The 21441-nt window shown below is 32.8% G+C and overlaps 2 protein-coding genes across 2 annotated transcripts; one reads left to right on the top strand and one right to left on the bottom strand.

Moving 5' to 3' along the window:
- Positions 1 to 1739: 1739 nt before the first annotated feature.
- On the bottom strand, positions 1740 to 3698 carry LOC123663773 (heat shock protein 70 B2-like). Its single transcript, XM_045598439.1, has one exon. The coding sequence runs from the start codon at positions 3684 to 3686 to the stop codon at positions 1800 to 1802; it is 1887 nt and encodes a 628-aa protein (XP_045454395.1). The 5' UTR covers positions 3687 to 3698; the 3' UTR covers positions 1740 to 1799.
- Positions 3699 to 5064: 1366 nt separating this feature from the next.
- Positions 5065 to 8450, top strand: LOC123663209 (GPN-loop GTPase 3). Its single transcript, XM_045597905.1, has 5 exons — positions 5065 to 5536; positions 5869 to 6065; positions 6472 to 6686; positions 7152 to 7257; positions 8164 to 8450. The coding sequence occupies exons 1-5, from the start codon at positions 5492 to 5494 to the stop codon at positions 8429 to 8431; spliced, it is 831 nt and encodes a 276-aa protein (XP_045453861.1). The 5' UTR covers positions 5065 to 5491; the 3' UTR covers positions 8432 to 8450.
- The last annotated feature ends 12991 nt before the right edge of the window (positions 8451 to 21441 follow it).

The following is a 21441-nucleotide window of genomic DNA, read 5'->3' on the forward strand; positions in this document are numbered from 1 at the left end:
CTTTATTTATAGTACAATAGTAATTTAGTCACAGAAGGTTAAGGAGGGTAGAGGGGAGGAGAATCATCTTTGTATATCAAAAAGTGTCCTTCAATATACATTAAATTAGGGTGGGCCACATTAGTATCAGCGTAAATCTTAAAAGAGGCACCAAATATTATTAGAGTTGGTTTTCTGTTATTCATATACTTTTTCATAAAATTAAATATTAATAAATCAATAAGTTTACGATATAAAATCACACACGCTCCTGGGGGGATTGGGGATTGGGTCGACAACGCGCTTGCGATGCTTCTGGTGTTGCAGGTGTCTATAAGCTACGGTAATCGCTTACCATCAGGTGAGCCGTACCCTTGTTTGCCGACCTAGTGATATAAAAAAAAAACACTAGGTGCACGTTTTCTTATAATAATTCTTTAAAGTGTATTTATACATTATTTTGTGCAGCGTAAGTTGTTGAAATGTTCAATAATTAACTACTTAATAAATGAACGACACGACAATGACATTATTTTTTTTAACTCGGCAAACTACAGTTCATCTACAATAGCTACATTCATACCATCATACCCTTTATCTACACTAGCGTGATTATGAAAGGTTTTTGAACTGTTATTTATAGTATACAGCTGGACACTTTTTCAAATTTTTCTCCCATATGAGATGATTCTCCTCCCCTCTACCCTCCATACAGAGCATGGTGCTTGGAGAGAAGGAGCACGATCGCTGTAGAAAATAGTGTCCCGGAAATATCGACGAAATAGCGTAATTTGAAATGATCTATCAACGTTTAGTCCGATACAATATTTCACCATTTTTTAATGTCTCTTTTTGTCAAAAATTAAAAAAGTTACGGAGCACGATTATTTTCTCACCAATGCCGCGAAGAAAATTAGTACTATGTACATTATTCAACCATCCAACCTTCATCTACTTCTACTCATAAGCACATGCCATAAACAGCTAACTTCACAGACACTATTTACCGACGGTAGCGTGACTGGTGGCTGAAAAATGAACTATTCATTCTGTAATTATGTACAAATTTTTAGGGACAGGTGGGCTAATGCTTTAGTACGTAGCGATAGTTCTCTTTCTCTCCAAGCTCCATGAAACAGAGAGTAAGATTTTAAACAGACCTGTCACTGTAACTTTTTCACAAATTATATTTCATTCGTTGTTACAGATTATATAAAACGAATGCATTTTATTGACAACGCTTTCTATCTTTGTTATTTGATATTTTGCAATAACAGTTTATTGTTTCATTTATATTTAAAGTTTAAATAATAACATATCAAAATATCATTGTAAACGATACGATAACAGCCACAAATTTAATAATGTTTATTCTAATCTGTAAAATATACAATCTGGCTAAGACATGAAATATTCGCGGTCACCTTAAACTGTATTTTGGCCTCTTATATTTGATTGTTTTGTTGATATTGACGTAGCTAATGAAACTGTACATAAGTACTGTAGTGACTAGGCGATTACGTGCGTTATCTCCATTATTATAATATAGGAATAAAAGTATAGCGATAATTATTATTGTTCATATCATAATATTAATAATAATGACGCTGAAACCATTGTCTTCTTTCTGAACAATTTCTAAAGTTATTAAATTAAAATAAAGAAATTGCTAATCAATGTTTGTTTCATTTTAGATTTATTTAAGGAATCATAAACTATATCACGCGTATTTTATATTATAAAAAATCAAAATGAAAGCGTATTGAAAAACTAATATTTATTAGATAAACAAAACAAAAAGAAATTATTACTAATTAAATTTAGTCAACTTCTTCGATAACTGGTCCGTCACGCCCAGTATCCTGGCGGGTTTCTGAACCAACGCCGTGTAATTTCTTTATAATTGGAACACATATTGCAGAAACTTCTTTATATTTGTTATCATACTCGTCTTTCTCCGCTAACGAGTTCCTTTCGAGCCAACGTATAGTCTCTTCACATACGCGTCGAACCATTGAGCTCTCTGCATCAGTAAGTTTAGAACCAGCTTCGTCAATGACTTGTTTGACGCCAATAACATAAGTTTCTAATTTATTTCGGGCTGCAACACGATTTTTTTGTATCATATCTTCTTCTTTGAACCTGTCCGCATCAGCAACCATGCGCTTAATTTCATCCTGAGTTAAACGACCTTTATCATTCTTTATTACAATATTCTTACTTTTTCCAGTGCTTACTTCTTTAGCAGATACGTTAAGAATACCGTTAGCGTCCAAATCAAAAGACACGTCAATCTGTGGCACACCACGTGGAGCTAAAGGAATACCTGTCAAATCAAATGTTCCTAATAAATTGTTATCCTTAGTCATAGCTCTTTCTCCTTCGTAGACTTGAATTGTAACTGCTGGTTGATTATCAGAGTAAGTCGTGAACCTTTGTGAATGCTTGCAAGGGATCTTCGCGTTACGTTCAACAATGTTTGTCATGACTCCACCGGCAGTTTCAATACCTAGAGACAATGGAGTGACATCAACGAGTAAGACATCCTGAATCTTTGAATGACGTTCACCGCTCAATATAGCAGCTTGTACTGCTGCTCCATATGCGACAGCTTCATCGGGATTTATAGACAAATTAAGCTTTTTACCATTAAAAAAACTTTGCAATAGAGATTGAATTTTAGGTATACGCGTCGATCCTCCGACTAGTACGATGTCATTTATAGAACTCTTATCTAGTTTAGCATCGTTTAAAGCTTTTTCTACTGGTTGTAGTGTTATTCGAAATAGATCAGAGTTTAGCTCTTCAAATCGTGCTCTAGATACCCTGGAAAAGAAATCTATCCCCTCATATAAAGCGTCTATTTCTATATTAGCTTCTGTACTAGAAGAAAGAGTACGCTTCGCTCTTTCGGCGGCTGTCCTTAGACGACGAAGAGCTTTGGAATTAGTAGAGAGATCTTTTTTGTGTTTTCTTTTAAATTCATCAGCAAGAAAATTAACAAGACGGCTATCGAAGTCTTCTCCTCCAAGGTGAGTGTCTCCTGCTGTTGCCTTTACTTCAAAAAGTGATCCTTCATCAATAGTTAAAATAGAAACATCAAATGTGCCGCCACCAAGGTCGAAAATTAAAACATTTCTCTCGCCTCTTAAATTTTTGTCTAAGCCATAAGCCAGAGCCGCTGCAGTAGGTTCATTTATAATACGGAGAACATTAAGACCAGCAATAGAACCAGCGTCTTTAGTAGCCTGTCTCTGCGAATCATTGAAATAAGCAGGCACTGTAATCACAGCCTTCATTATAGAGGTTCCTAGATATGCTGCAGCAATTTCTTTCATTTTACTCAAGACCATGCTGCTTATCTCTTCCGGAGCGAATCGCCTAGTTTTGCCTTTATACTTAACTTCGATTTTAGGCTTGCCACTATCATTTATTACTTTAAAAGGCCAATGTTTAAGATCTTGCTGAATCTTAGGATCGTCAAACTTCCTTCCTATGAGGCGTTTGGCGTCAAATATGGTATTACTAGGATTGAGAGCTACCTGGTTTTTAGCGGCATCACCAATGAGGCGCTCAGTGTCGGTGAACGCTACATATGAAGGCGTCGTTCTGTTACCTTGTTCATTGGCAATAATATCAACATTACCATGCTGCCACACTCCCACACACGAATAAGTCGTACCTAAATCTATTCCAATTGCAGACATAATTTTTTGATTTTTTTTATAAATATTTTTTTGCAGTTTTCAATTTTCCCTTAATTGTTTTGACGTCTAATTTCCTATTTGAAAAAAAGAAAAAAACAAATAATTTAAAAAAGCAATGATCGTCGACAAAGGTTTTTCTCTCAAAAAATGAGTATGAATAACATTTTAGTAGAAACACCTTTGCCGTATTTAAACTAATTATTTTGAAGCAAAAAGAACAATTAAAATATCTTTGTTTAAAATATATATATTATTTCAAAAACGTTACGTAATTGTTATGGTCAGCTTGCATCAGAACTGAAATTTTAAGAACTCATCATTACTAACGATAAATACGGTAAAGGTTCGTTATATCCAACTAAAAATATTATAACACAAAGTAAACTAAACAAGGTAAACACAAAAATCAGTATTCGGATTTTTATAAGGTGTTTATTAGTAGACACAGTGATTCATGAGAAAAATTTAGGTGTATAATTTGTTAATATTTTGTGTAAATTGATTAATTAATAAAAACATAAAATCATTATTTTTAACAAAAGATCGAAATAAATTAAGCCGCCCTGAAGTTCTTATTCAAAATGTTGCCAAGTTCCTTTGAGATATATCAAAAGAATGTATAGTGGAATTATATCTCTTTGTTTGTCTAAAAAAGTCCCTGTTGTCAATTAAAGTAATAAAATTAAATTAAAAGTAATATTTGACATCCTATAATCATTGTTTTGGGTGCAATTTGCGTTGATAAAGGTCTCAATAATATTTTTACCCATATATCTTAAATGTACAGACAGCGAGCCGTTACATTTTTATTATTTGTATAGATTGACCATGCAGATGTTTGCCATGGTCTTGGTGTTTGTGCAGTCCTAGTGGGTCTCCCCATCGTGCCTCAGAGAGCACGTTAAGCCGTCGGTCCCGGTTATTATCATGTACACCTGTTAGCGAATATATCCGCCAATCCGCATTGAAACAGCGTGGTGGATTAAGCTCTGATCCTTCTCCTACATGGGAAAAGAAACCTATGCCCAGCGGTGGGACATTACAGGCTGAAGCGCGATATGTCCTTGACTCCTTGCTAGTCGGCCTCGTCATTTTTCGAAGAATAGGTATGGGCGCATTCCACCTAAGGCCCACAACGCTATCGACCACGATCACTGAAATTGCCGTTCCACTACGAAAAACAGCCGTGGGCGTTGTGGCCTTGGAAAATGTTGAAGAACAAGAATAAAGAGCAATGTCATCAGCATATTGTAGAATATTGCAAAAACAGAGGACCGATTTGTCAAGGTCGTAAGTATACAAATTGTACAAAAGGGGGCTCAGAACCTATTAAGTCAGTGGTATTGTGCATGTGTGTAAAGATGACATTGACGTTGTCAAATTTACATAAACACTACTTTATGGTTTAACGTCAAACTGTCCGACTAATAAAAACAAAAATGTGAAATTTTATGCGTTAGCAATTATAAGTTATTTTATACGAAAGCTATTTGTTTACTTAATAGACGGTTTTGTATTTAAGTAAGATTTTTCACAGAATTTAAAACAATTTAAATCAGTAGTTCTGGACCACCGGTCCTAGGACCAGCAGTAGTCCGTGGATCCGCGATAGCGAGGTGCAGGTTATAACTAAATATATTTCAAATTTTACCCCAAAAACGTGGTCCGTGGCAAAACTTACATTTTGACAAATGGTCCCTCATCACTAAAAGGTTAAGAACCACCGATTTCAATTCTACAACGCATAATAAAATTGTCAACATAACCTACAAAATAGATCGCTATTCTTTGTAAAATACTACAAAATGCGTTATGCTCAGCTAGTTGTCGGGCCAGCGGGTAGTGGAAAGGTTAGTAATGTACAGTTTGTTATATTATCATAAGAAGAAAATGGAAAACAAAAAAGACAAAATACAAATTTTCATAACTAAAAAAAATATATACAGGCCGAAGATGGGCAGCACTGTCTTCGGTGCGACAAAGCCAGCCCTGCGGTCACCAACCCATCTGCCCAGCGTGGTGACTATGGGCAACACATGAGTTTACCCCATTTTTGCCGCGAACTTGTGGAGGGCTGGAGGCCTATGTCCAGAAGAGGACTGCAATAGGTTGAAATGATGATGGTGATGATGATGACAAGATTTCATTAACGTGCAAAATAATTTTCTTTTGTTTCATACAGTCAACATACTGTTCAACAATAGTGAAACATGCTACTGATACTAATCGTGTCATAGATGTAGTTAATTTGGATCCTGCAGCCGAACATTTCGACTATGAACCACTTGTAGACATCAGAGAACTGATACATCTCGATGATGCGATGGAAGATGAAGATCTACAGTTCGGACCTAACGGGGGACTCGTATTTTGCTTAGAGTAAGATTTTTAAACGTAATGGTTGATTACATCAAAATCAATACTTGAAATACTTTATATTATACATTACATTTAAACAACATATAAGCTAACATAGCAAGTAGTAACTTACACTTAAAATTATAGTTGAAAATCTTGAAATAAAAATATCAAGTTTTATTTAGTATTGATTATTTGACTAATAATAACAAAATATTAAGATATTATGTAATGAATTTTTGAATTCTTAATGGAGTAAATTTATTTATCAATAAAAAGTAAAAGAAACTGTTCAACAATATCATTTATATATCTTTTAAACTTTAGTCCGTATGACACAATAATTATTCTACAAAAATATTATGATTCACAAAAATCTAATAAATGCTACTATGAATGTTTTTCTTTATGATACATTTTTTTATAGAACTCTTTTAGAAAACTGTGACTGGTTAGAGGAGCAACTGGGTGATGTAGACGATGACTACATCCTGTTCGACTGTCCTGGTCAGATAGAGCTGTACACCCACCTGCCTGTTATGAGGAAACTCGTTGACACTCTACAAAGGTGGAACTTCCGTATATGTGTCGTGTTCATGATTGACTCACAGTTTATGATTGATGGTGCTAAATTTTTGTCAGGTGTGTTTCTTATGGTTATTTGCCATATTTGAAGTGTTAAATTGTTTTAGCCTATCGCTGTCAACAAATGACTGCTGCAGTAGCCAAGAATAGTGTAACTGTCAGAAACTGAGGGCCAAAGTACCTTCAGCAAACTAATGGAGTTGTACCTATAGTCACTGCACTTGGCAAGGGGAAATAATAAAATCTTAGAAACAGATAACATCACTTTTTGATTTTATTCTTAATCTGAAACATTTTAGACATTCAAGACACATACAAGAAATTTGTTTTTTTTTTGTCACTAGGAATTAAGGGAGACATTTACAAAACGATTACTTATATAGAAAACTCATTGCCATTTTCAATAAATTTCCAAAACTACTTTTAAGATAATATTCATTTGAAGAAGTCCCCTTAAATTAATATACATACTTATAAAAATTATATTCATAATTATCGTATTTATTCAGAAACTGGTTACAGGTACAATGGCAGCACTTAGTGTCATGGTTAACTTAGAACTACCACATGTTAACATTTTGACTAAAATGGATCTACTAAGCAAATCGGCAAGAAAACAATTAGACGAGTAAGTATATGAAAAGATTACACCACTGAGCAGTTAGAGCAGACAAATTATTGTGAAATCTTATTCATAACTCAAATATTTTTATTTTCAGTTAGGATTGTTTAATATTAGCTGAACCACTATATAAATGTCATTCAACATAGCTATTGTTAACAGAAGTTTCTTGATTTAGTGTACACATATATATACCTATAATAAAATGGTAGGAAAGTCAAAACTGTACATTGAATATTTTTTAAAAGAATACTTGGGGTGTGATCTACAATCGATACCGAAGCCAAAAATATAGCTTTTAGAATTTTTGTCTGTTTGTCTGTATGTATGTCCGGGATAAACTCAAAAAGTACTGCATGGATTTACTTCAAATTTGGCACGAATATTATTAAGAAGTCGGGTCAACATATAGGCTACATAATATCACGCTATCACCTACAGGGAAGGAGCAGTGAACCTTTATTTCTTCAATGCATTCTGTAATAACGTATAATCTAACGACGGATATTTGAATGTTGTTGTTATTATGTTAATAACCATGCTATAAGCTAGCTTCACACTATAAATAAAGACATTCTAAAGTATATTTAGTATCAGCATTGCACCCGTGCGAAGCCAAGCGGTTCGCTAGTAAATAATAAATCCAGTTTTATCAAAAAAGAATGTATACCTCTATGATTCATTCCACCTTTTACTTTTATAATGTTTATACAGATTTTAAAATATCTGCCAACCCGCATTTTGGCAGGCCCGCGTGGTGGATTAGGCTCCAATCCTCCTACATGGAGAAAGAGACCTATGCCCCGCAGTGGAATATTACAGGCTGAATCGAATTATTCACTTTAATTCTTATCACATATCACTTTATCACATTTGTTTATTATATAGAAGTTTAAATTTTTTTTTTTTCAGTTATTTGGATCCAGATCCACATATTTTACTGGCAGATATGAGGAACGCTAAATCAAAATGGCATGAGAAATATGCTAAGCTCACTGAATCTATTGGCGAAGTAATAGAGAATTTTAGCCTTGTCAGATTCTACCCTCTGAACATCAAGGAAGAAGAGAGCATAGACAACATCCTGCTAACTATCGACAATATCATACAATATGGAGAAGATGCAGATGTAAAGGTCAAAGACTTTGATGAGCCTGATCCTGAAGATAATGATGAATAAATTAATATTTTTTACAAAATTGTTTTATTAACTATAATATAAAAATGAGTCGCTGAATGTGTTGCTAAGCGCAAAACTCGAGAACGGTTGGACCGATTTCGCTAATTCTTTTTTTTAAATATTCCTTGAAGTACAAGGATGGTTCTTACGGAGAGAAAAATTCTAAAAAAAAATAATAACAATAAAATTAAAGAATCGACTGTTAGGCGATACGAAGTTCGCCGGGTCAGCTAGTTTCATATAATTGTGTTTGCTCGCAAACGAAAAAAAAAACCGACTTCAATTACATTGACAAGTAATACAACGTAGATCGACGAAAAAATAGTCAATTATCAAAGATTACTCAAAAAGTAGTTATCAGATCTCAATAAAATTTTTATGTGACCACATGATAAACATCAGCTTTCGATTAAATTAAAAATTATCAAAATCGTTACACCCAGTAAAAAGTTATTGCGGATTTTCAAGAGTTTCCCTCGATTTATCTGGGATCCCATCATCAGATCCTGGTTTCCTTATCGTGGTACCAAACTAGGGATATCCCCTTTCCAACAAAAAAAGAATTATCAAAATCGGTACATCCAGTAGAAAGTTATGCGGTATAAATACAACGTAAGTCGACGAAAAAAGCGTCAAGTAAAAACGCATTATTAGATATAGCTCGAAAAGTGGTTGTTAGATCTCAAATAAATTTAAATGGGACCAATTGGCACACACCACCTTTCGATTAAAACAAATTTGTCGAAATCGGTCTACCCGGTCAAAAGTTCTGATGTAACATACATAAAAAAAAAATACAGTCGAATTGAGAACCTCCTCCTTTTTTGGAAGTCGGTTAAAAATATAAATCCGCAATGAACACAGTTAACAACCCATAGTAAGATGATATTTTGTTTCACTGATTCATAATCTATCCATTTAATATAGATTATAGACCATTATATTTTATTTTGTTAACCGACTTCAAAAAAGGAGGAGGTTTCTTAATTCGACCGTGTACATATTCTTTTTATGTGTGTTCGCGGATAACTTCGTCGTTTATGAACCAATTTTGCTAATTATTTTTTTAATAGAAAGGAGATATCCCAAGGGTACCGTAGTACCTTGATAAGCAAACCAGGATAATGATGGTATCCCAGAGATATCTAGGGGAACCTTCGAAAATAGTAGTGGCGACTAGTGCGTTTGTAACGTTTGTTAATTTTTTCGTATACTTTCGTTGTATTACTTATCGATGTAATTGAAGTCGGTCTTATAAAATTATACATTTTTTATTTATTTATCAAATAACAATAGTGTAACTTATTTATCATAAATATCATTTTAAAAAAACCACACAGGTTTATGACAATGCTATTTAGTAACGAACGAGACAACAAATATAAAACAATCACACATTTACACACCCTCCTATTAGAAGCAAGCTGGGACTGAACAAATCAAACAAACAGATGCACACAATTATATCAGAGCTATCAAGTCACATAGTCACCACGCTGGACAGGCGAGTTGGGGACCGCAGGGCTGGCTTTGTCGCACCGAAGACGCTGCTGTCCGTCTTCGGCCTGTGTATTTCAAAGCCAGCAGTTGGATGGTTATCCCGTCATCGGTCTGTTTTATAAGTTCCAAAACACAGTTCGCGCTATTTTTGGCGTGAACTTGTGGACGCCCGTGTCCAGCAGTGGACTGTGATAGGCTGAAATGATGATCAAGTCACAATTTTCACAATTTGTATCAAGAAAGTAACTTTTAAGATTACTTTTTAAATTAATTGACATAATACTTTCAAGTTTTCAATCAATTCAAACGGTAGATCATACAGGGTGTGGCGTAAATAGTGGTCCACCGTTAAGGATTCGATAAACCAGATAATTTACTATAACATATTACAATTTTATCCATTTTTACCCAAAGGTTCCGGAAATATTTTTATTTTTTATTTTTTTACGATATTTGTACCCCTTGTTACAAATTTGGTTGTAGTTTTAATAAATACCATTATTTTTTCATTTTGATTACTGGTAATTACTGCTGAATACTAGAGCTATCGTTAAATAACATGTTTTTAATGTAAATTTAAAGATTTTGAAGAAAAAAATTGGTTTTACTCTACTTTTAACCCAAATTGTTAACATATCATACTAATTCAAGAGCGATTTTTGTAAAAAAAATGTACTAAGCTGTCAGTGCCCATTCATTTAAAAATATGCCTACCAAATACCAATTTCAAAATGGTATCACAATAGCAGATCCTTTTGTTTAACAGAAAGATATCCAATTTTAATTGAAGAAAAGAAGATTTTCATTAAAATACATTTTAAAATTTAGTTGCGTTAATACTTATGATTTTTGTAAAAAAAAAAAAAAAAAGTAACTACACTGTCAGTGCCTATTTATTTTAAAATATTCCTACTAAACACAGATTTTAAAACGATTTGCCATCCCATTAATAAAAAAAATTATTGCAATTTTAATTGAAAAAGACTTAAAATAAAAAAAAAATTACTACTGTTACAGAGTGATCTTGGCCTAACTTGTAAATTAGAACAAGGCATTAAAAAAAAAACAAGTCATACTGTCATCGTTTATTATTATTCTTTGACATGATTACAAACACTGTAAAAATTACACCAAATGCTCGAAATGGCCCCCATTCGCAGCTATACATGCTCTGCAACGTCGAATAAACCATTTAAGTCGTCGACTCTGTAACACAGCGTATCCAAATAGGTGGATAGGGCGCTTAGGTCCAATAATGTGGCCACCGCGCTCGCCAGACCTAAATCCCCTGGACTTTTTTTATTGGGGTTGCCTGAAAGAAAATGTCTACAAGGAACAAATCACCTCTATTGACCACTTGAGGACTAGAATCCAGACAGTGGCTAGAAAAATCAGCGAGAGCGAGTTTGCTCGAGTCTTTTTCAATTAAAATTGCAATAATTTTTTTTATTAATGGGATGGCAAATCGTTTTAAAATCTGTGTTTAGTAGGAATATTTTAAAATGAACAGGCACTGACAGTGTAGTTACTTTTTTTACAAAAATCATAAGTATTAACGCAACTAAATTTTAAAATGTATTTTAATGAAAATCTTCTTTTCTTCAATTAAAATTGGATATCTTTCTGTTAAACAAAAGGATCTGCTATTGTGATACCATTTTGAAATTGGTATTTGGTAGGCATATTTTTAAATGAATGGGCACTGACAGCTTAGTACATTTTTTTTACAAAAATCGCTCTTGAATTAGCATGATATGTTAACAATTTGGGTTAAAAGTAGAGTAAAACCAATTTTTTTCTTCAAAAGCTTTAAATTTACATTAAAAACATGTTATTTAACGATAGCTCTAGTATTCAGCAGTAATTACCAGTAATCAAAATGAAAAAATAATGGTATTTATTAAAACTACAACCAAATTTGTAACAAGGGGTACAAATATCGTAAAAAAATAAAAAATAAAAATATTTTCGGAACCTTTGGGTAAAAATGGATAAAATTGTAATATGTTATAGTAAATTAACTGGTTTATCGAATCCTTAACGGTGGACCACTATTTACGCCACACCCTGTATATTAGAGTCGAGGCACTAAATTAGCTGTTGTATGTAGTTCGCTCGCCTACGTGTATTTTTGCGATAGCACGGGTGAAGTTGGGTGTTCTATATATTGACAGAATTTTTTATTTAAATAATTTTCCTTTAATATTATATAAGGTCTGTTTTTTTGGAATTGTCCTAATTGGTAAACAAATATGGCGTACTTATGACCACAGACAATTAGAGTATAGTGTAGCTTAGTGAAGTGACACAAAGAGCAAATGAATGAACAATATCAATAAGCCATAGACAAAGTAAAATTAATTTTACATCGAAATATTTAATGATACCATATTGCTGAAATTATTTCAAAAACTAATAATATATTAAATAATTTTGCTAAGAATTAGTAGAGGTACAGAATTACGAAAAAAAATATTAATCGAACATCGAGCATAAAAGGCAACAAAGGGGACTGTCCATTTTGGCCCAAGGTGAACAGAATTCATACAAAAAAACAAATATACCAATAATTTTCATAAATTAAATCATGTTTATTCGTGAATTGCAGTTTTATCAATATAAACTGATGAAAAGTTTATTTAATAAGTATTTTAATTCATTTATTATATACTTCTAGTTTATTTTCGGTTGGTGATTTGATTACAACACGTTGCCAGTCTTAAACAAACAATTATTATTAACGAACAATCGATTTTAAAATATTTTTAAATCAATTATTTGTTAAAATCGATTAAAAGTATTGTTAAATCGAATTAATAAGAAAAAAGTCTAAAAAAAGTCTATAAAAGTGTATTTAGTAAAAAAACATTTAACTTTGGTGAAAAATAAACTATTTTAGAAACATTGTTATTGACTAAATAAAAAGCAAGCAATTAATTATATTAAATTCGATTATCGATTTAATCGATTTATTTGTTTATTGAAAATATTATTTATTATGGCAACCCTAAACTACAGACTTTTGCTTCATACATTCATTTGACTTCGATGTTGCTTTCATGGTGATATAGCAACCTACTGTAAGGTTTTCCGTCAACCGAGAATTCATCACTACTGCGACGTAAAATACACAGTAGGCATATTCATAAGTAGGAAAATATATTTTGTATTTATTTTATATGTAAACAATAAAGGTCAGGCAGAGAAGCCATAAAAAAATATTATTGCAACTGCATGGTTGGTCGACGGACAGTAGGTTGTTGTGGCCATGTCATGAAATTATTTGGTTTTTGGGCTGAAAAAGGTTTCAAGATTTTATAAATCTACCTGCCTAGTTTTTAGATAACATTCTGTTAACGTACGAATCCGATTAGTAAAACAAAAATAACAAAACAATGATTTTTTATTTCAGAAACCTTCTTGTAATTATCCACAAAAAAACAAAAAATGAAACACCTGGATACAAAACTATATCATTTTTCTAATTCATACTTGTTAGTACTACTAACTTAATATATAATTATTATTCTCAGTGACTGTCCACTCAAGGCCGAAACCCCCATACAAAGTGGACAGTCCCCTATATATTTCGTTTATGTGATATGGTCGGTAAAAAAAAAGCCAAAAATAAAATTTACAACAAAATAAAGGGGCCGCCTGTGTCTAAAAAAAGTCTATTAATATTATTGTCACATTATTTGTATTTACTATGAATAAAAAACCTTGCGCCGGCGGCACACTCTCTCTAACATCTAAAAAAAGGACTAATAACATTGTACTCCACGAAGCTCTCATTGGGTAATCTTAAGTCTCATCCTAAAGTCTCAAAAATTTTTCCTGTGAACTACAGTAAACGTTTATGCCGTTGCTATGTGGTATACTTTAATATTATATGGGATAGCATTAAAAATGTTCAGGATGAAATTGATATTCAGAAATATTCATAATATAAAATAAAACCTTTACAATGAACACTTTACCATAAATGATTGACATTTGCAATATTTTGTAAGCATTTTTTTGTGCGCTCAACATAAAAAAAAGAAGAAAAAAAAAAACAATTAATAACAAAATACAAATAAATAACAAATCGCTTTACTGTAATATTATTTAACAAGTTATAATTTGTGATAATTTAAAATATAAGTAAAAAACACGGCCCATTTTATCGCTCATGCCGTTCATTCTCTCATACTCATTCATCTCTAAAAATATTATGACCACATCCCTATTTGCGTCACAAAAAAAGATATTAAAATGTCATTTTCGAAAATATTAATTATCTGTACGCTCGAAATCCGTATTTTAATAATTTTTATGTGTTTAAAATGATAAATTGATATTTGTTTTTAGTGAAATAAATAGTAAATGGAGTTTTACAAGTGTCCGTTAGCTAATATGTTGTGAAAGTGAGTGATAAATGCGGAAAAAACGTGAATTACGATTGACAGCGGTTTGTTTACCAATTAGGACTCTTCCAAAAAAACAAGATATACTAAAAAAATTTTTAGTTCACCATCACATGGTTTTTGTTTATCTTTAAAATTTAAAAAGGCTTTAATTATTTTTCTTTGATGTTTTAAAATCCGTCCAGTGTACGTTTTATAAGTCCGTTAGTAGTTACTTTACCATATCTAATATGAGATCCAGCAAGTGCGTTGTACAATAAAATTTTGACTTTCAACGGTACCCTCTTTTTAACCGACTTCCAAAAAAGAAGGAGGTTCTCAATTCGACTGTATTATTATTATTATTATTTTATGTATGTTACATCAGAACTTTTGACCGGGTGGACCGATTTCGACAAATTTTGTATTAATCGAAAGGTGGTGTGTGTCAATTGGTCCCATTTAAATTTATTTGAGATCTAACAACTACTTTTCGAGTTATATCTAATAGTGCGTTTTTACTTGACGCCTTTTTCGTCGACCTACGTTGTATTATACCGCATAACTTTCTACTAGATCTACTGATTTTGATAATTCTTTTTTTGTTGGAAAGGGGATATCCCTAGTTTGGTAGCTTGATAAAGAAACCAGGACCTGATGATGGAGTCCCAGAGAAATCGAGGGAAACTCTCGAAAATCCGTAATAACTTTTTACTGGGTGTACTGATTTTGATAATTTTTAATTTAATCGAAAGCTGATGTTTATCATTTGGTCACACATTTTATCGAGATCTGATAACTACTTTTTGAGTAATCTTTGATAACGCGTTGTTACTTCACTTTTTTTTTCGTCGATCTACGTTGTATTACTCGTCGATGTAATTGAAGTCGGTTTTTTTTTTCGTTTGCGAGCAAACACAATTATTTAATATTAAAATATTAGCTAAAAACTGGCAGATTTTGTTGCAGACGTATTCAATGTGCCAATTCCAATTAAAGCTGCTGTCTATTGTCAATCCGAGATAAGTACTTATAAGAGCTCACCTCTTCAACAGCTGGGCAGCTGCAGCAGCTTTGATAAGTGGTAGAGCTCAAATTATGGAAACAGCTATGGGTGTGAGCGATGATATCTTTTACGGAAACTGGACGCCAGTATGGGAATATGTATATCTTGTTTTTTTGGAAGAGTCCTAATTGGTAAACAAACCGCTGTCAATCGTAATTCACGTTTTTTCCGCATTTATCACTCACTTTCACAACATATTAGCTAACGGACACTTGTAAAACTCCATTTACTATTTATTTCACTAAAAACAAATATCAATTTATCATTTTAAACACATAAAAATTATTAAAATACGGATTTCGAGCGTACAGATAATTAATATTTTCGAAAATGACATTTTAATATCTTTTTTTGTGACGCAAATAGGGATGTGGTCATAATATTTTTAGAGATGAATGAGTATGAGAGAATGAACGGCATGAGCGATAAAATGGGCCGTGTTTTTTACTTATATTTTAAATTATCACAAATTATAACTTGTTAAATAATATTACAGTAAAGCGATTTGTTATTTATTTGTATTTTGTTATTAATTGTTTTTTTTTTTCTTCTTTTTTTTATGTTGAGCGCACAAAAAAATGCTTACAAAATATTGCAAATGTCAATCATTTATGGTAAAGTGTTCATTGTAAAGGTTTTATTTTATATTATGAATATTTCTGAATATCAATTTCATCCTGAACATTTTTAATGCTATCCCATATAATATTAAAGTATACCACATAGCAACGGCATAAACGTTTACTGTAGTTCACAGGAAAAATTTTTGAGACTTTAGGATGAGACTTAAGATTACCCAATGAGAGCTTCGTGGAGTACAATGTTATTAGTCCTTTTTTTAGATGTTAGAGAGAGTGTGCCGCCGGCGCAAGGTTTTTTATTCATAGTAAATACAAATAATGTGACAATAATATTAATAGACTTTTTTTAGACACAGGCGGCCCCTTTATTTTGTTGTAAATTTTATTTTTGGCTTTTTTTTTACCGACCATATCACATAAACGAAATATATAGGGGACTGTCCACTTTGTATGGGGGTTTCGGCCTTGAGTGGACAGTCACTGAGAATAATAATTATATATTAAGTTAGTAGTACTAACAAGTATGAATTAGAAAAATGATATAGTTTTGTATCCAGGTGTTTCATTTTTTGTTTTTTTGTGGATAATTACAAGAAGGTTTCTGAAATAAAAAATCATTGTTTTGTTATTTTTGTTTTACTAATCGGATTCGTACGTTAACAGAATGTTATCTAAAAACTAGGCAGGTAGATTTATAAAATCTTGAAACCTTTTTCAGCCCAAAAACCAAATAATTTCATGACATGGCCACAACAACCTACTGTCCGTCGACCAACCATGCAGTTGCAATAATATTTTTTTATGGCTTCTCTGCCTGACCTTTATTGTTTACATATAAAATAAATACAAAATATATTTTCCTACTTATGAATATGCCTACTGTGTATTTTACGTCGCAGTAGTGATGAATTCTCGGTTGACGGAAAACCTTACAGTAGGTTGCTATATCACCATGAAAGCAACATCGAAGTCAAATGAATGTATGAAGCAAAAGTCTGTAGTTTAGGGTTGCCATAATAAATAATATTTTCAATAAACAAATAAATCGATTAAATCGATAATCGAATTTAATATAATTAATTGCTTGCTTTTTATTTAGTCAATAACAATGTTTCTAAAATAGTTTATTTTTCACCAAAGTTAAATGTTTTTTTACTAAATACACTTTTATAGACTTTTTTTAGACTTTTTTCTTATTAATTCGATTTAACAATACTTTTAATCGATTTTAACAAATAATTGATTTAAAAATATTTTAAAATCGATTGTTCGTTAATAATAATTGTTTGTTTAAGACTGGCAACGTGTTGTAATCAAATCACCAACCGAAAATAAACTAGAAGTATATAATAAATGAATTAAAATACTTATTAAATAAACTTTTCATCAGTTTATATTGATAAAACTGCAATTCACGAATAAACATGATTTAATTTATGAAAATTATTGGTATATTTGTTTTTTTGTATGAATTCTGTTCACCTTGGGCCAAAATGGACAGTCCCCTTTGTTGCCTTTTATGCTCGATGTTCGATTAATATTTTTTTTCGTAATTCTGTACCTCTACTAATTCTTAGCAAAATTATTTAATATATTATTAGTTTTTGAAATAATTTCAGCAATATGGTATCATTAAATATTTCGATGTAAAATTAATTTTACTTTGTCTATGGCTTATTGATATTGTTCATTCATTTGCTCTTTGTGTCACTTCACTAAGCTACACTATACTCTAATTGTCTGTGGTCATAAGTACGCCATATTTGTTTACCAATTAGGACAATTCCAAAAAAACAGACCTTAGGCTTAATAGTTTTGTTTCATTAGGATTTATTACAATACCAAAATCATGACACACCACTTTGTTAAGCAGTCGAAGTCCAATTGCAGTGAGCTAAGAGCAGTCTAGGGGTTTTTATCAGCAACAATTAGAAAAGTGTCATCCAACTAGAAAGATAAGTCTCCCAGTCTGAGTTCCGCATTTCCGCCGGTCCGCCGCGAAGCCCGTGTCGTTTGTCACTCCGCCGCTTAGTTAGCGTATTATTGTACTTCTTTCTCTCTTGTAAACTATATCTACTTGCTATCATTCGCTTCTTCTTTTTTAACCGACTTCAAAAAAATGAGGTTACTCTATTCGACCGTATAAATATATATATTGTATATATATATAATATGTATGTTCGGGGATAACTTCGTCATTTATGAACCAATTTTGATAATTCTTTTTTTATTGGAAAGGAGATATTCCCGGTGTGGTACGATGATAAGGAAACCAGGATCTGATAATGGGATCCCAAAGAAATCGAGGGAAACTCTCAAAAATCTGCATAACTTTTTACTGGGTGTACCGATTTTAATGATTTTTAATTTAATCGAAAGCCGATGTTTATCATGTGGTCACATTTAAATTTCATCGAGATCTGATTACAACTTTTGAAGTAATATTTTATAATGCGTATTTACTTGATTATTTTTTCAACTAACTACGTTGTATTACTATATCGACATATAATTGAAGTCGGTTTTTTTTTTCGTTTGCCTGCAAACACAATTATGTATTGTAGTGTTTTGCTTCTTTGTGTGTTTATTGTGTATATGAATTTAGAACAATGAGACAATCGTGTAATAAAGACTATTGTGGAGAAACCGTTTATTATTACCTCCTGCTATTACCTGTAGTAACGCACACGCTACTCCATATTATGTTATAATTTTTAAGAAACAACTCAAGAGGTACTACTCAAAAGCTAGGCAGAAAGAATTAATTTTGTTAAAATATTTTTTTTGCACAATTTTATTTCAACAACATGTATTATCATTGGAATATCATAAGAAATAATACATTAAGACTCAAACCTTAAGATTTTCACTCTGTTAGATTAGAAATTTGTTTTTCTTGTCTCCTTCAAGTAATTACCAAATGTAATTACATTAAATTAAATTTAATTGAATGATTCTTTTCTCTTTGAAATTTCTTGGTCAAAAATAATATTTAAACTAATAACACTGTCCTATAATATTTATATATACTTAATTTTCAAACTCAGGTATGTTGTTATTTTTGAAAAAAAAGAAAACACCATATTTTTAAGAGATCATAGCATTATTTGTAATTATACTACATACTTAAATTGAATAGTTTTAACTTTTCATATCTAATTACATCTTACAATTTTGTCTAATCAAAATTAACAAAACCTATTAGAGCAGTTAAGCAGCTATACAAAACAACATATGATAATCTGTAATTTAACATTTTTGCATAATATACTGGCAGACTAGTTTAACTCTAGTTAAAAAGAAAATTACAAATTATTTCTAATGTCATTTTTAATTTAAAAAGACTTACAAAAATAAATCAATCAATAACCTAAAGAATTTTCAAAAAAGTAGCTGTGTAAATTACAGACCATTTTTAGTAGTAACTAATTTCAAACATAAGCAACATCTTCAGGTTGTGTGAGAGAGTTCAGAGTGTTTACATATTATATAGTAGTCACACTAAAGAAATTTTCTTATATTATTACATTTCCTTACAGCTTATGTATAGATATACAATATGTGCTAAAATTATACTATACATGCTGAATACATGAAGAGTTTATGCCGAAACATCAACTTGTTAATACAAGATGATGTTACGGCATAAGAACAATTATCTTAAATAAACGTAGGCGATACAATATTCTGGCTCAGGTAAATAATAAATTTATATAAGACTAAAAAACTACTTTTTCTTTACAGTTTAATTAAGAATCAAAACCAAGAGTAACAAGAAAAAATTATGTGGTGTCATGGGACACCAGGTAGGAACGAAGTTCCTTCGGATAGTATAGAAGCAACACAATTTGAAAAAAATAAAAATAAATAAACACTTCACACTCAACGGCCCCCAGTAGGATTTTCTCCTGTGTCGGGGATCCGGAAACGCACAACAATACACAAGTACAACGCCCAGACCACGACAAACATCTATATGGCCGATACAAATGTCTGTCGTGAGCAGGAATCGAACCCGCGACCACCAGCGCAACAGCTAGTGCTATGACCGCTGCGTCAACGCGTCGTCAAAAATGTTGAATTTTATATATATTTTCTTGTTCTTGATTTTTTTTAATTTTGTTGATTGGTTTTTAATTAAGTACATAAAAGTATTAAGGAAAGATTTCTCACAGTGGGCTATGCAGACGACTTAACTGTAATCATCAGTGGACCATCTGAGAGGACAGTCTGCGACCAAATGAGGGCCGCACTAAAAGTCGTTGAACAGTGGTGTACGGACCACGAACTAACAGTGAACCCCGCAAAGACGGAACTTGTGATGTTCACAAATAAACGGAATTTAGGGAACCTTAAACTCCCTAAATTATTTGGCACCAGTCTTGCCCTAACCAAGGAGGTCAAATATCTTGGAGTAATCCTAGATAGTAAGCTTCTTTGGAACAGGCATTTAGACTCAAAAATCAACAAAGCCAGCATAATCCTCTGCCAATGCAAAAGGCTCCTCGGCAAAAGCTGAGGCATATCACCTAAAATTACTCTATGGCTTTACAAAACTATTGTCAGGCCTATAATCACCTACGGTGCGGTAATCTGGTGGCAGAGAACAGAACTTACAACCGTTAAAAATAAGCGTCAGCGCTTTCAGAGAATAGCATGCTCTGCAATCACTGGCTGTATGCGTACCGCCCCCACAGCAGCTCTTGAGGTTATGCTTGACCTGGCACCGCTTGACTTGTTCATACAACAGGAGGCGGCTATGTCAGCTATCAGGCTGAAACACTTGGGCTTGTGGTGCAACCAGGAGGGACCACACAATAGACTTTGGAGCAACCTTGTGAGCTATGAGCCACTACTTGCTGCTCCTTGTGATAGGATTCACAAACAACATATTAGAAAGTACCATATACAACCGTTTGAGGCTGAAAGAGACCAATCCGGCATACGCGAGTTCCGCATCTACACGGATGGCTCCAAAATGGGGTCTGGCACCGGTGCCGGAGTGTACTCACAAGACCTCAATATCAACTTATCACTAACGCTGGGCCAACACAGCTCCATCTTTCAATGTGAGTGTGTTGCGATAACCCATGCAGCCATCGCCGTCCTGTCAAAAGGCATTAGGGATTGCAATATCCGTATTCTGTCGGACAGCATGGCCGTACTTAAAGCACTAGAGAGCAATTCGACTAACTCTAGTCTTATATACGAATGTCATCAAACCCTGGAAGTATTAGCCTCACAAAATGAGGTAATCCTCCAGTGGATAAAAGGACATAGTGGATCGCACGGAAACGATGCTGCCGACAAAGCTTGCAAGACAGGGGTCCAGTACAAAGGTTGCCGGCCCAACCATTCTATTGCCGCTACCATTTGGACAACTGCGCTCGTGGGTAAGGCAACGTACACGTGCAAATCACAATGCCCTTTGGGCAAACCAAACCGGCTGTAGACAGTCCAAATTGATACTCACGG

This window comes from Melitaea cinxia, chromosome 20, assembly GCF_905220565.1.
Source record: "Melitaea cinxia chromosome 20, ilMelCinx1.1, whole genome shotgun sequence".
Lineage (NCBI taxonomy): Eukaryota > Metazoa > Arthropoda > Insecta > Lepidoptera > Nymphalidae > Melitaea > Melitaea cinxia.

Bases quoted from the DNA above. Each gene is read 5' to 3' on its own strand.
- LOC123663773 (XM_045598439.1), bottom strand. From the start codon at position 3,686: ATGTCTGCAATTGGAATAGATTTAGGTACGACTTATTCGTGTGTGGGA.
- LOC123663209 (XM_045597905.1), top strand. From the start codon at position 5,492: ATGCGTTATGCTCAGCTAGTTGTCGGGCCAGCGGGTAGTGGAAAG. The intron at 5,537-5,868 runs GTTAGTAATGTA...TGTTTCATACAG, and splicing joins GGCCAGCGGGTAGTGGAAAG to TCAACATACTGTTCAACAAT. The intron at 6,687-7,151 runs GTGTGTTTCTTA...AACTGGTTACAG, and splicing joins TGGTGCTAAATTTTTGTCAG to GTACAATGGCAGCACTTAGT.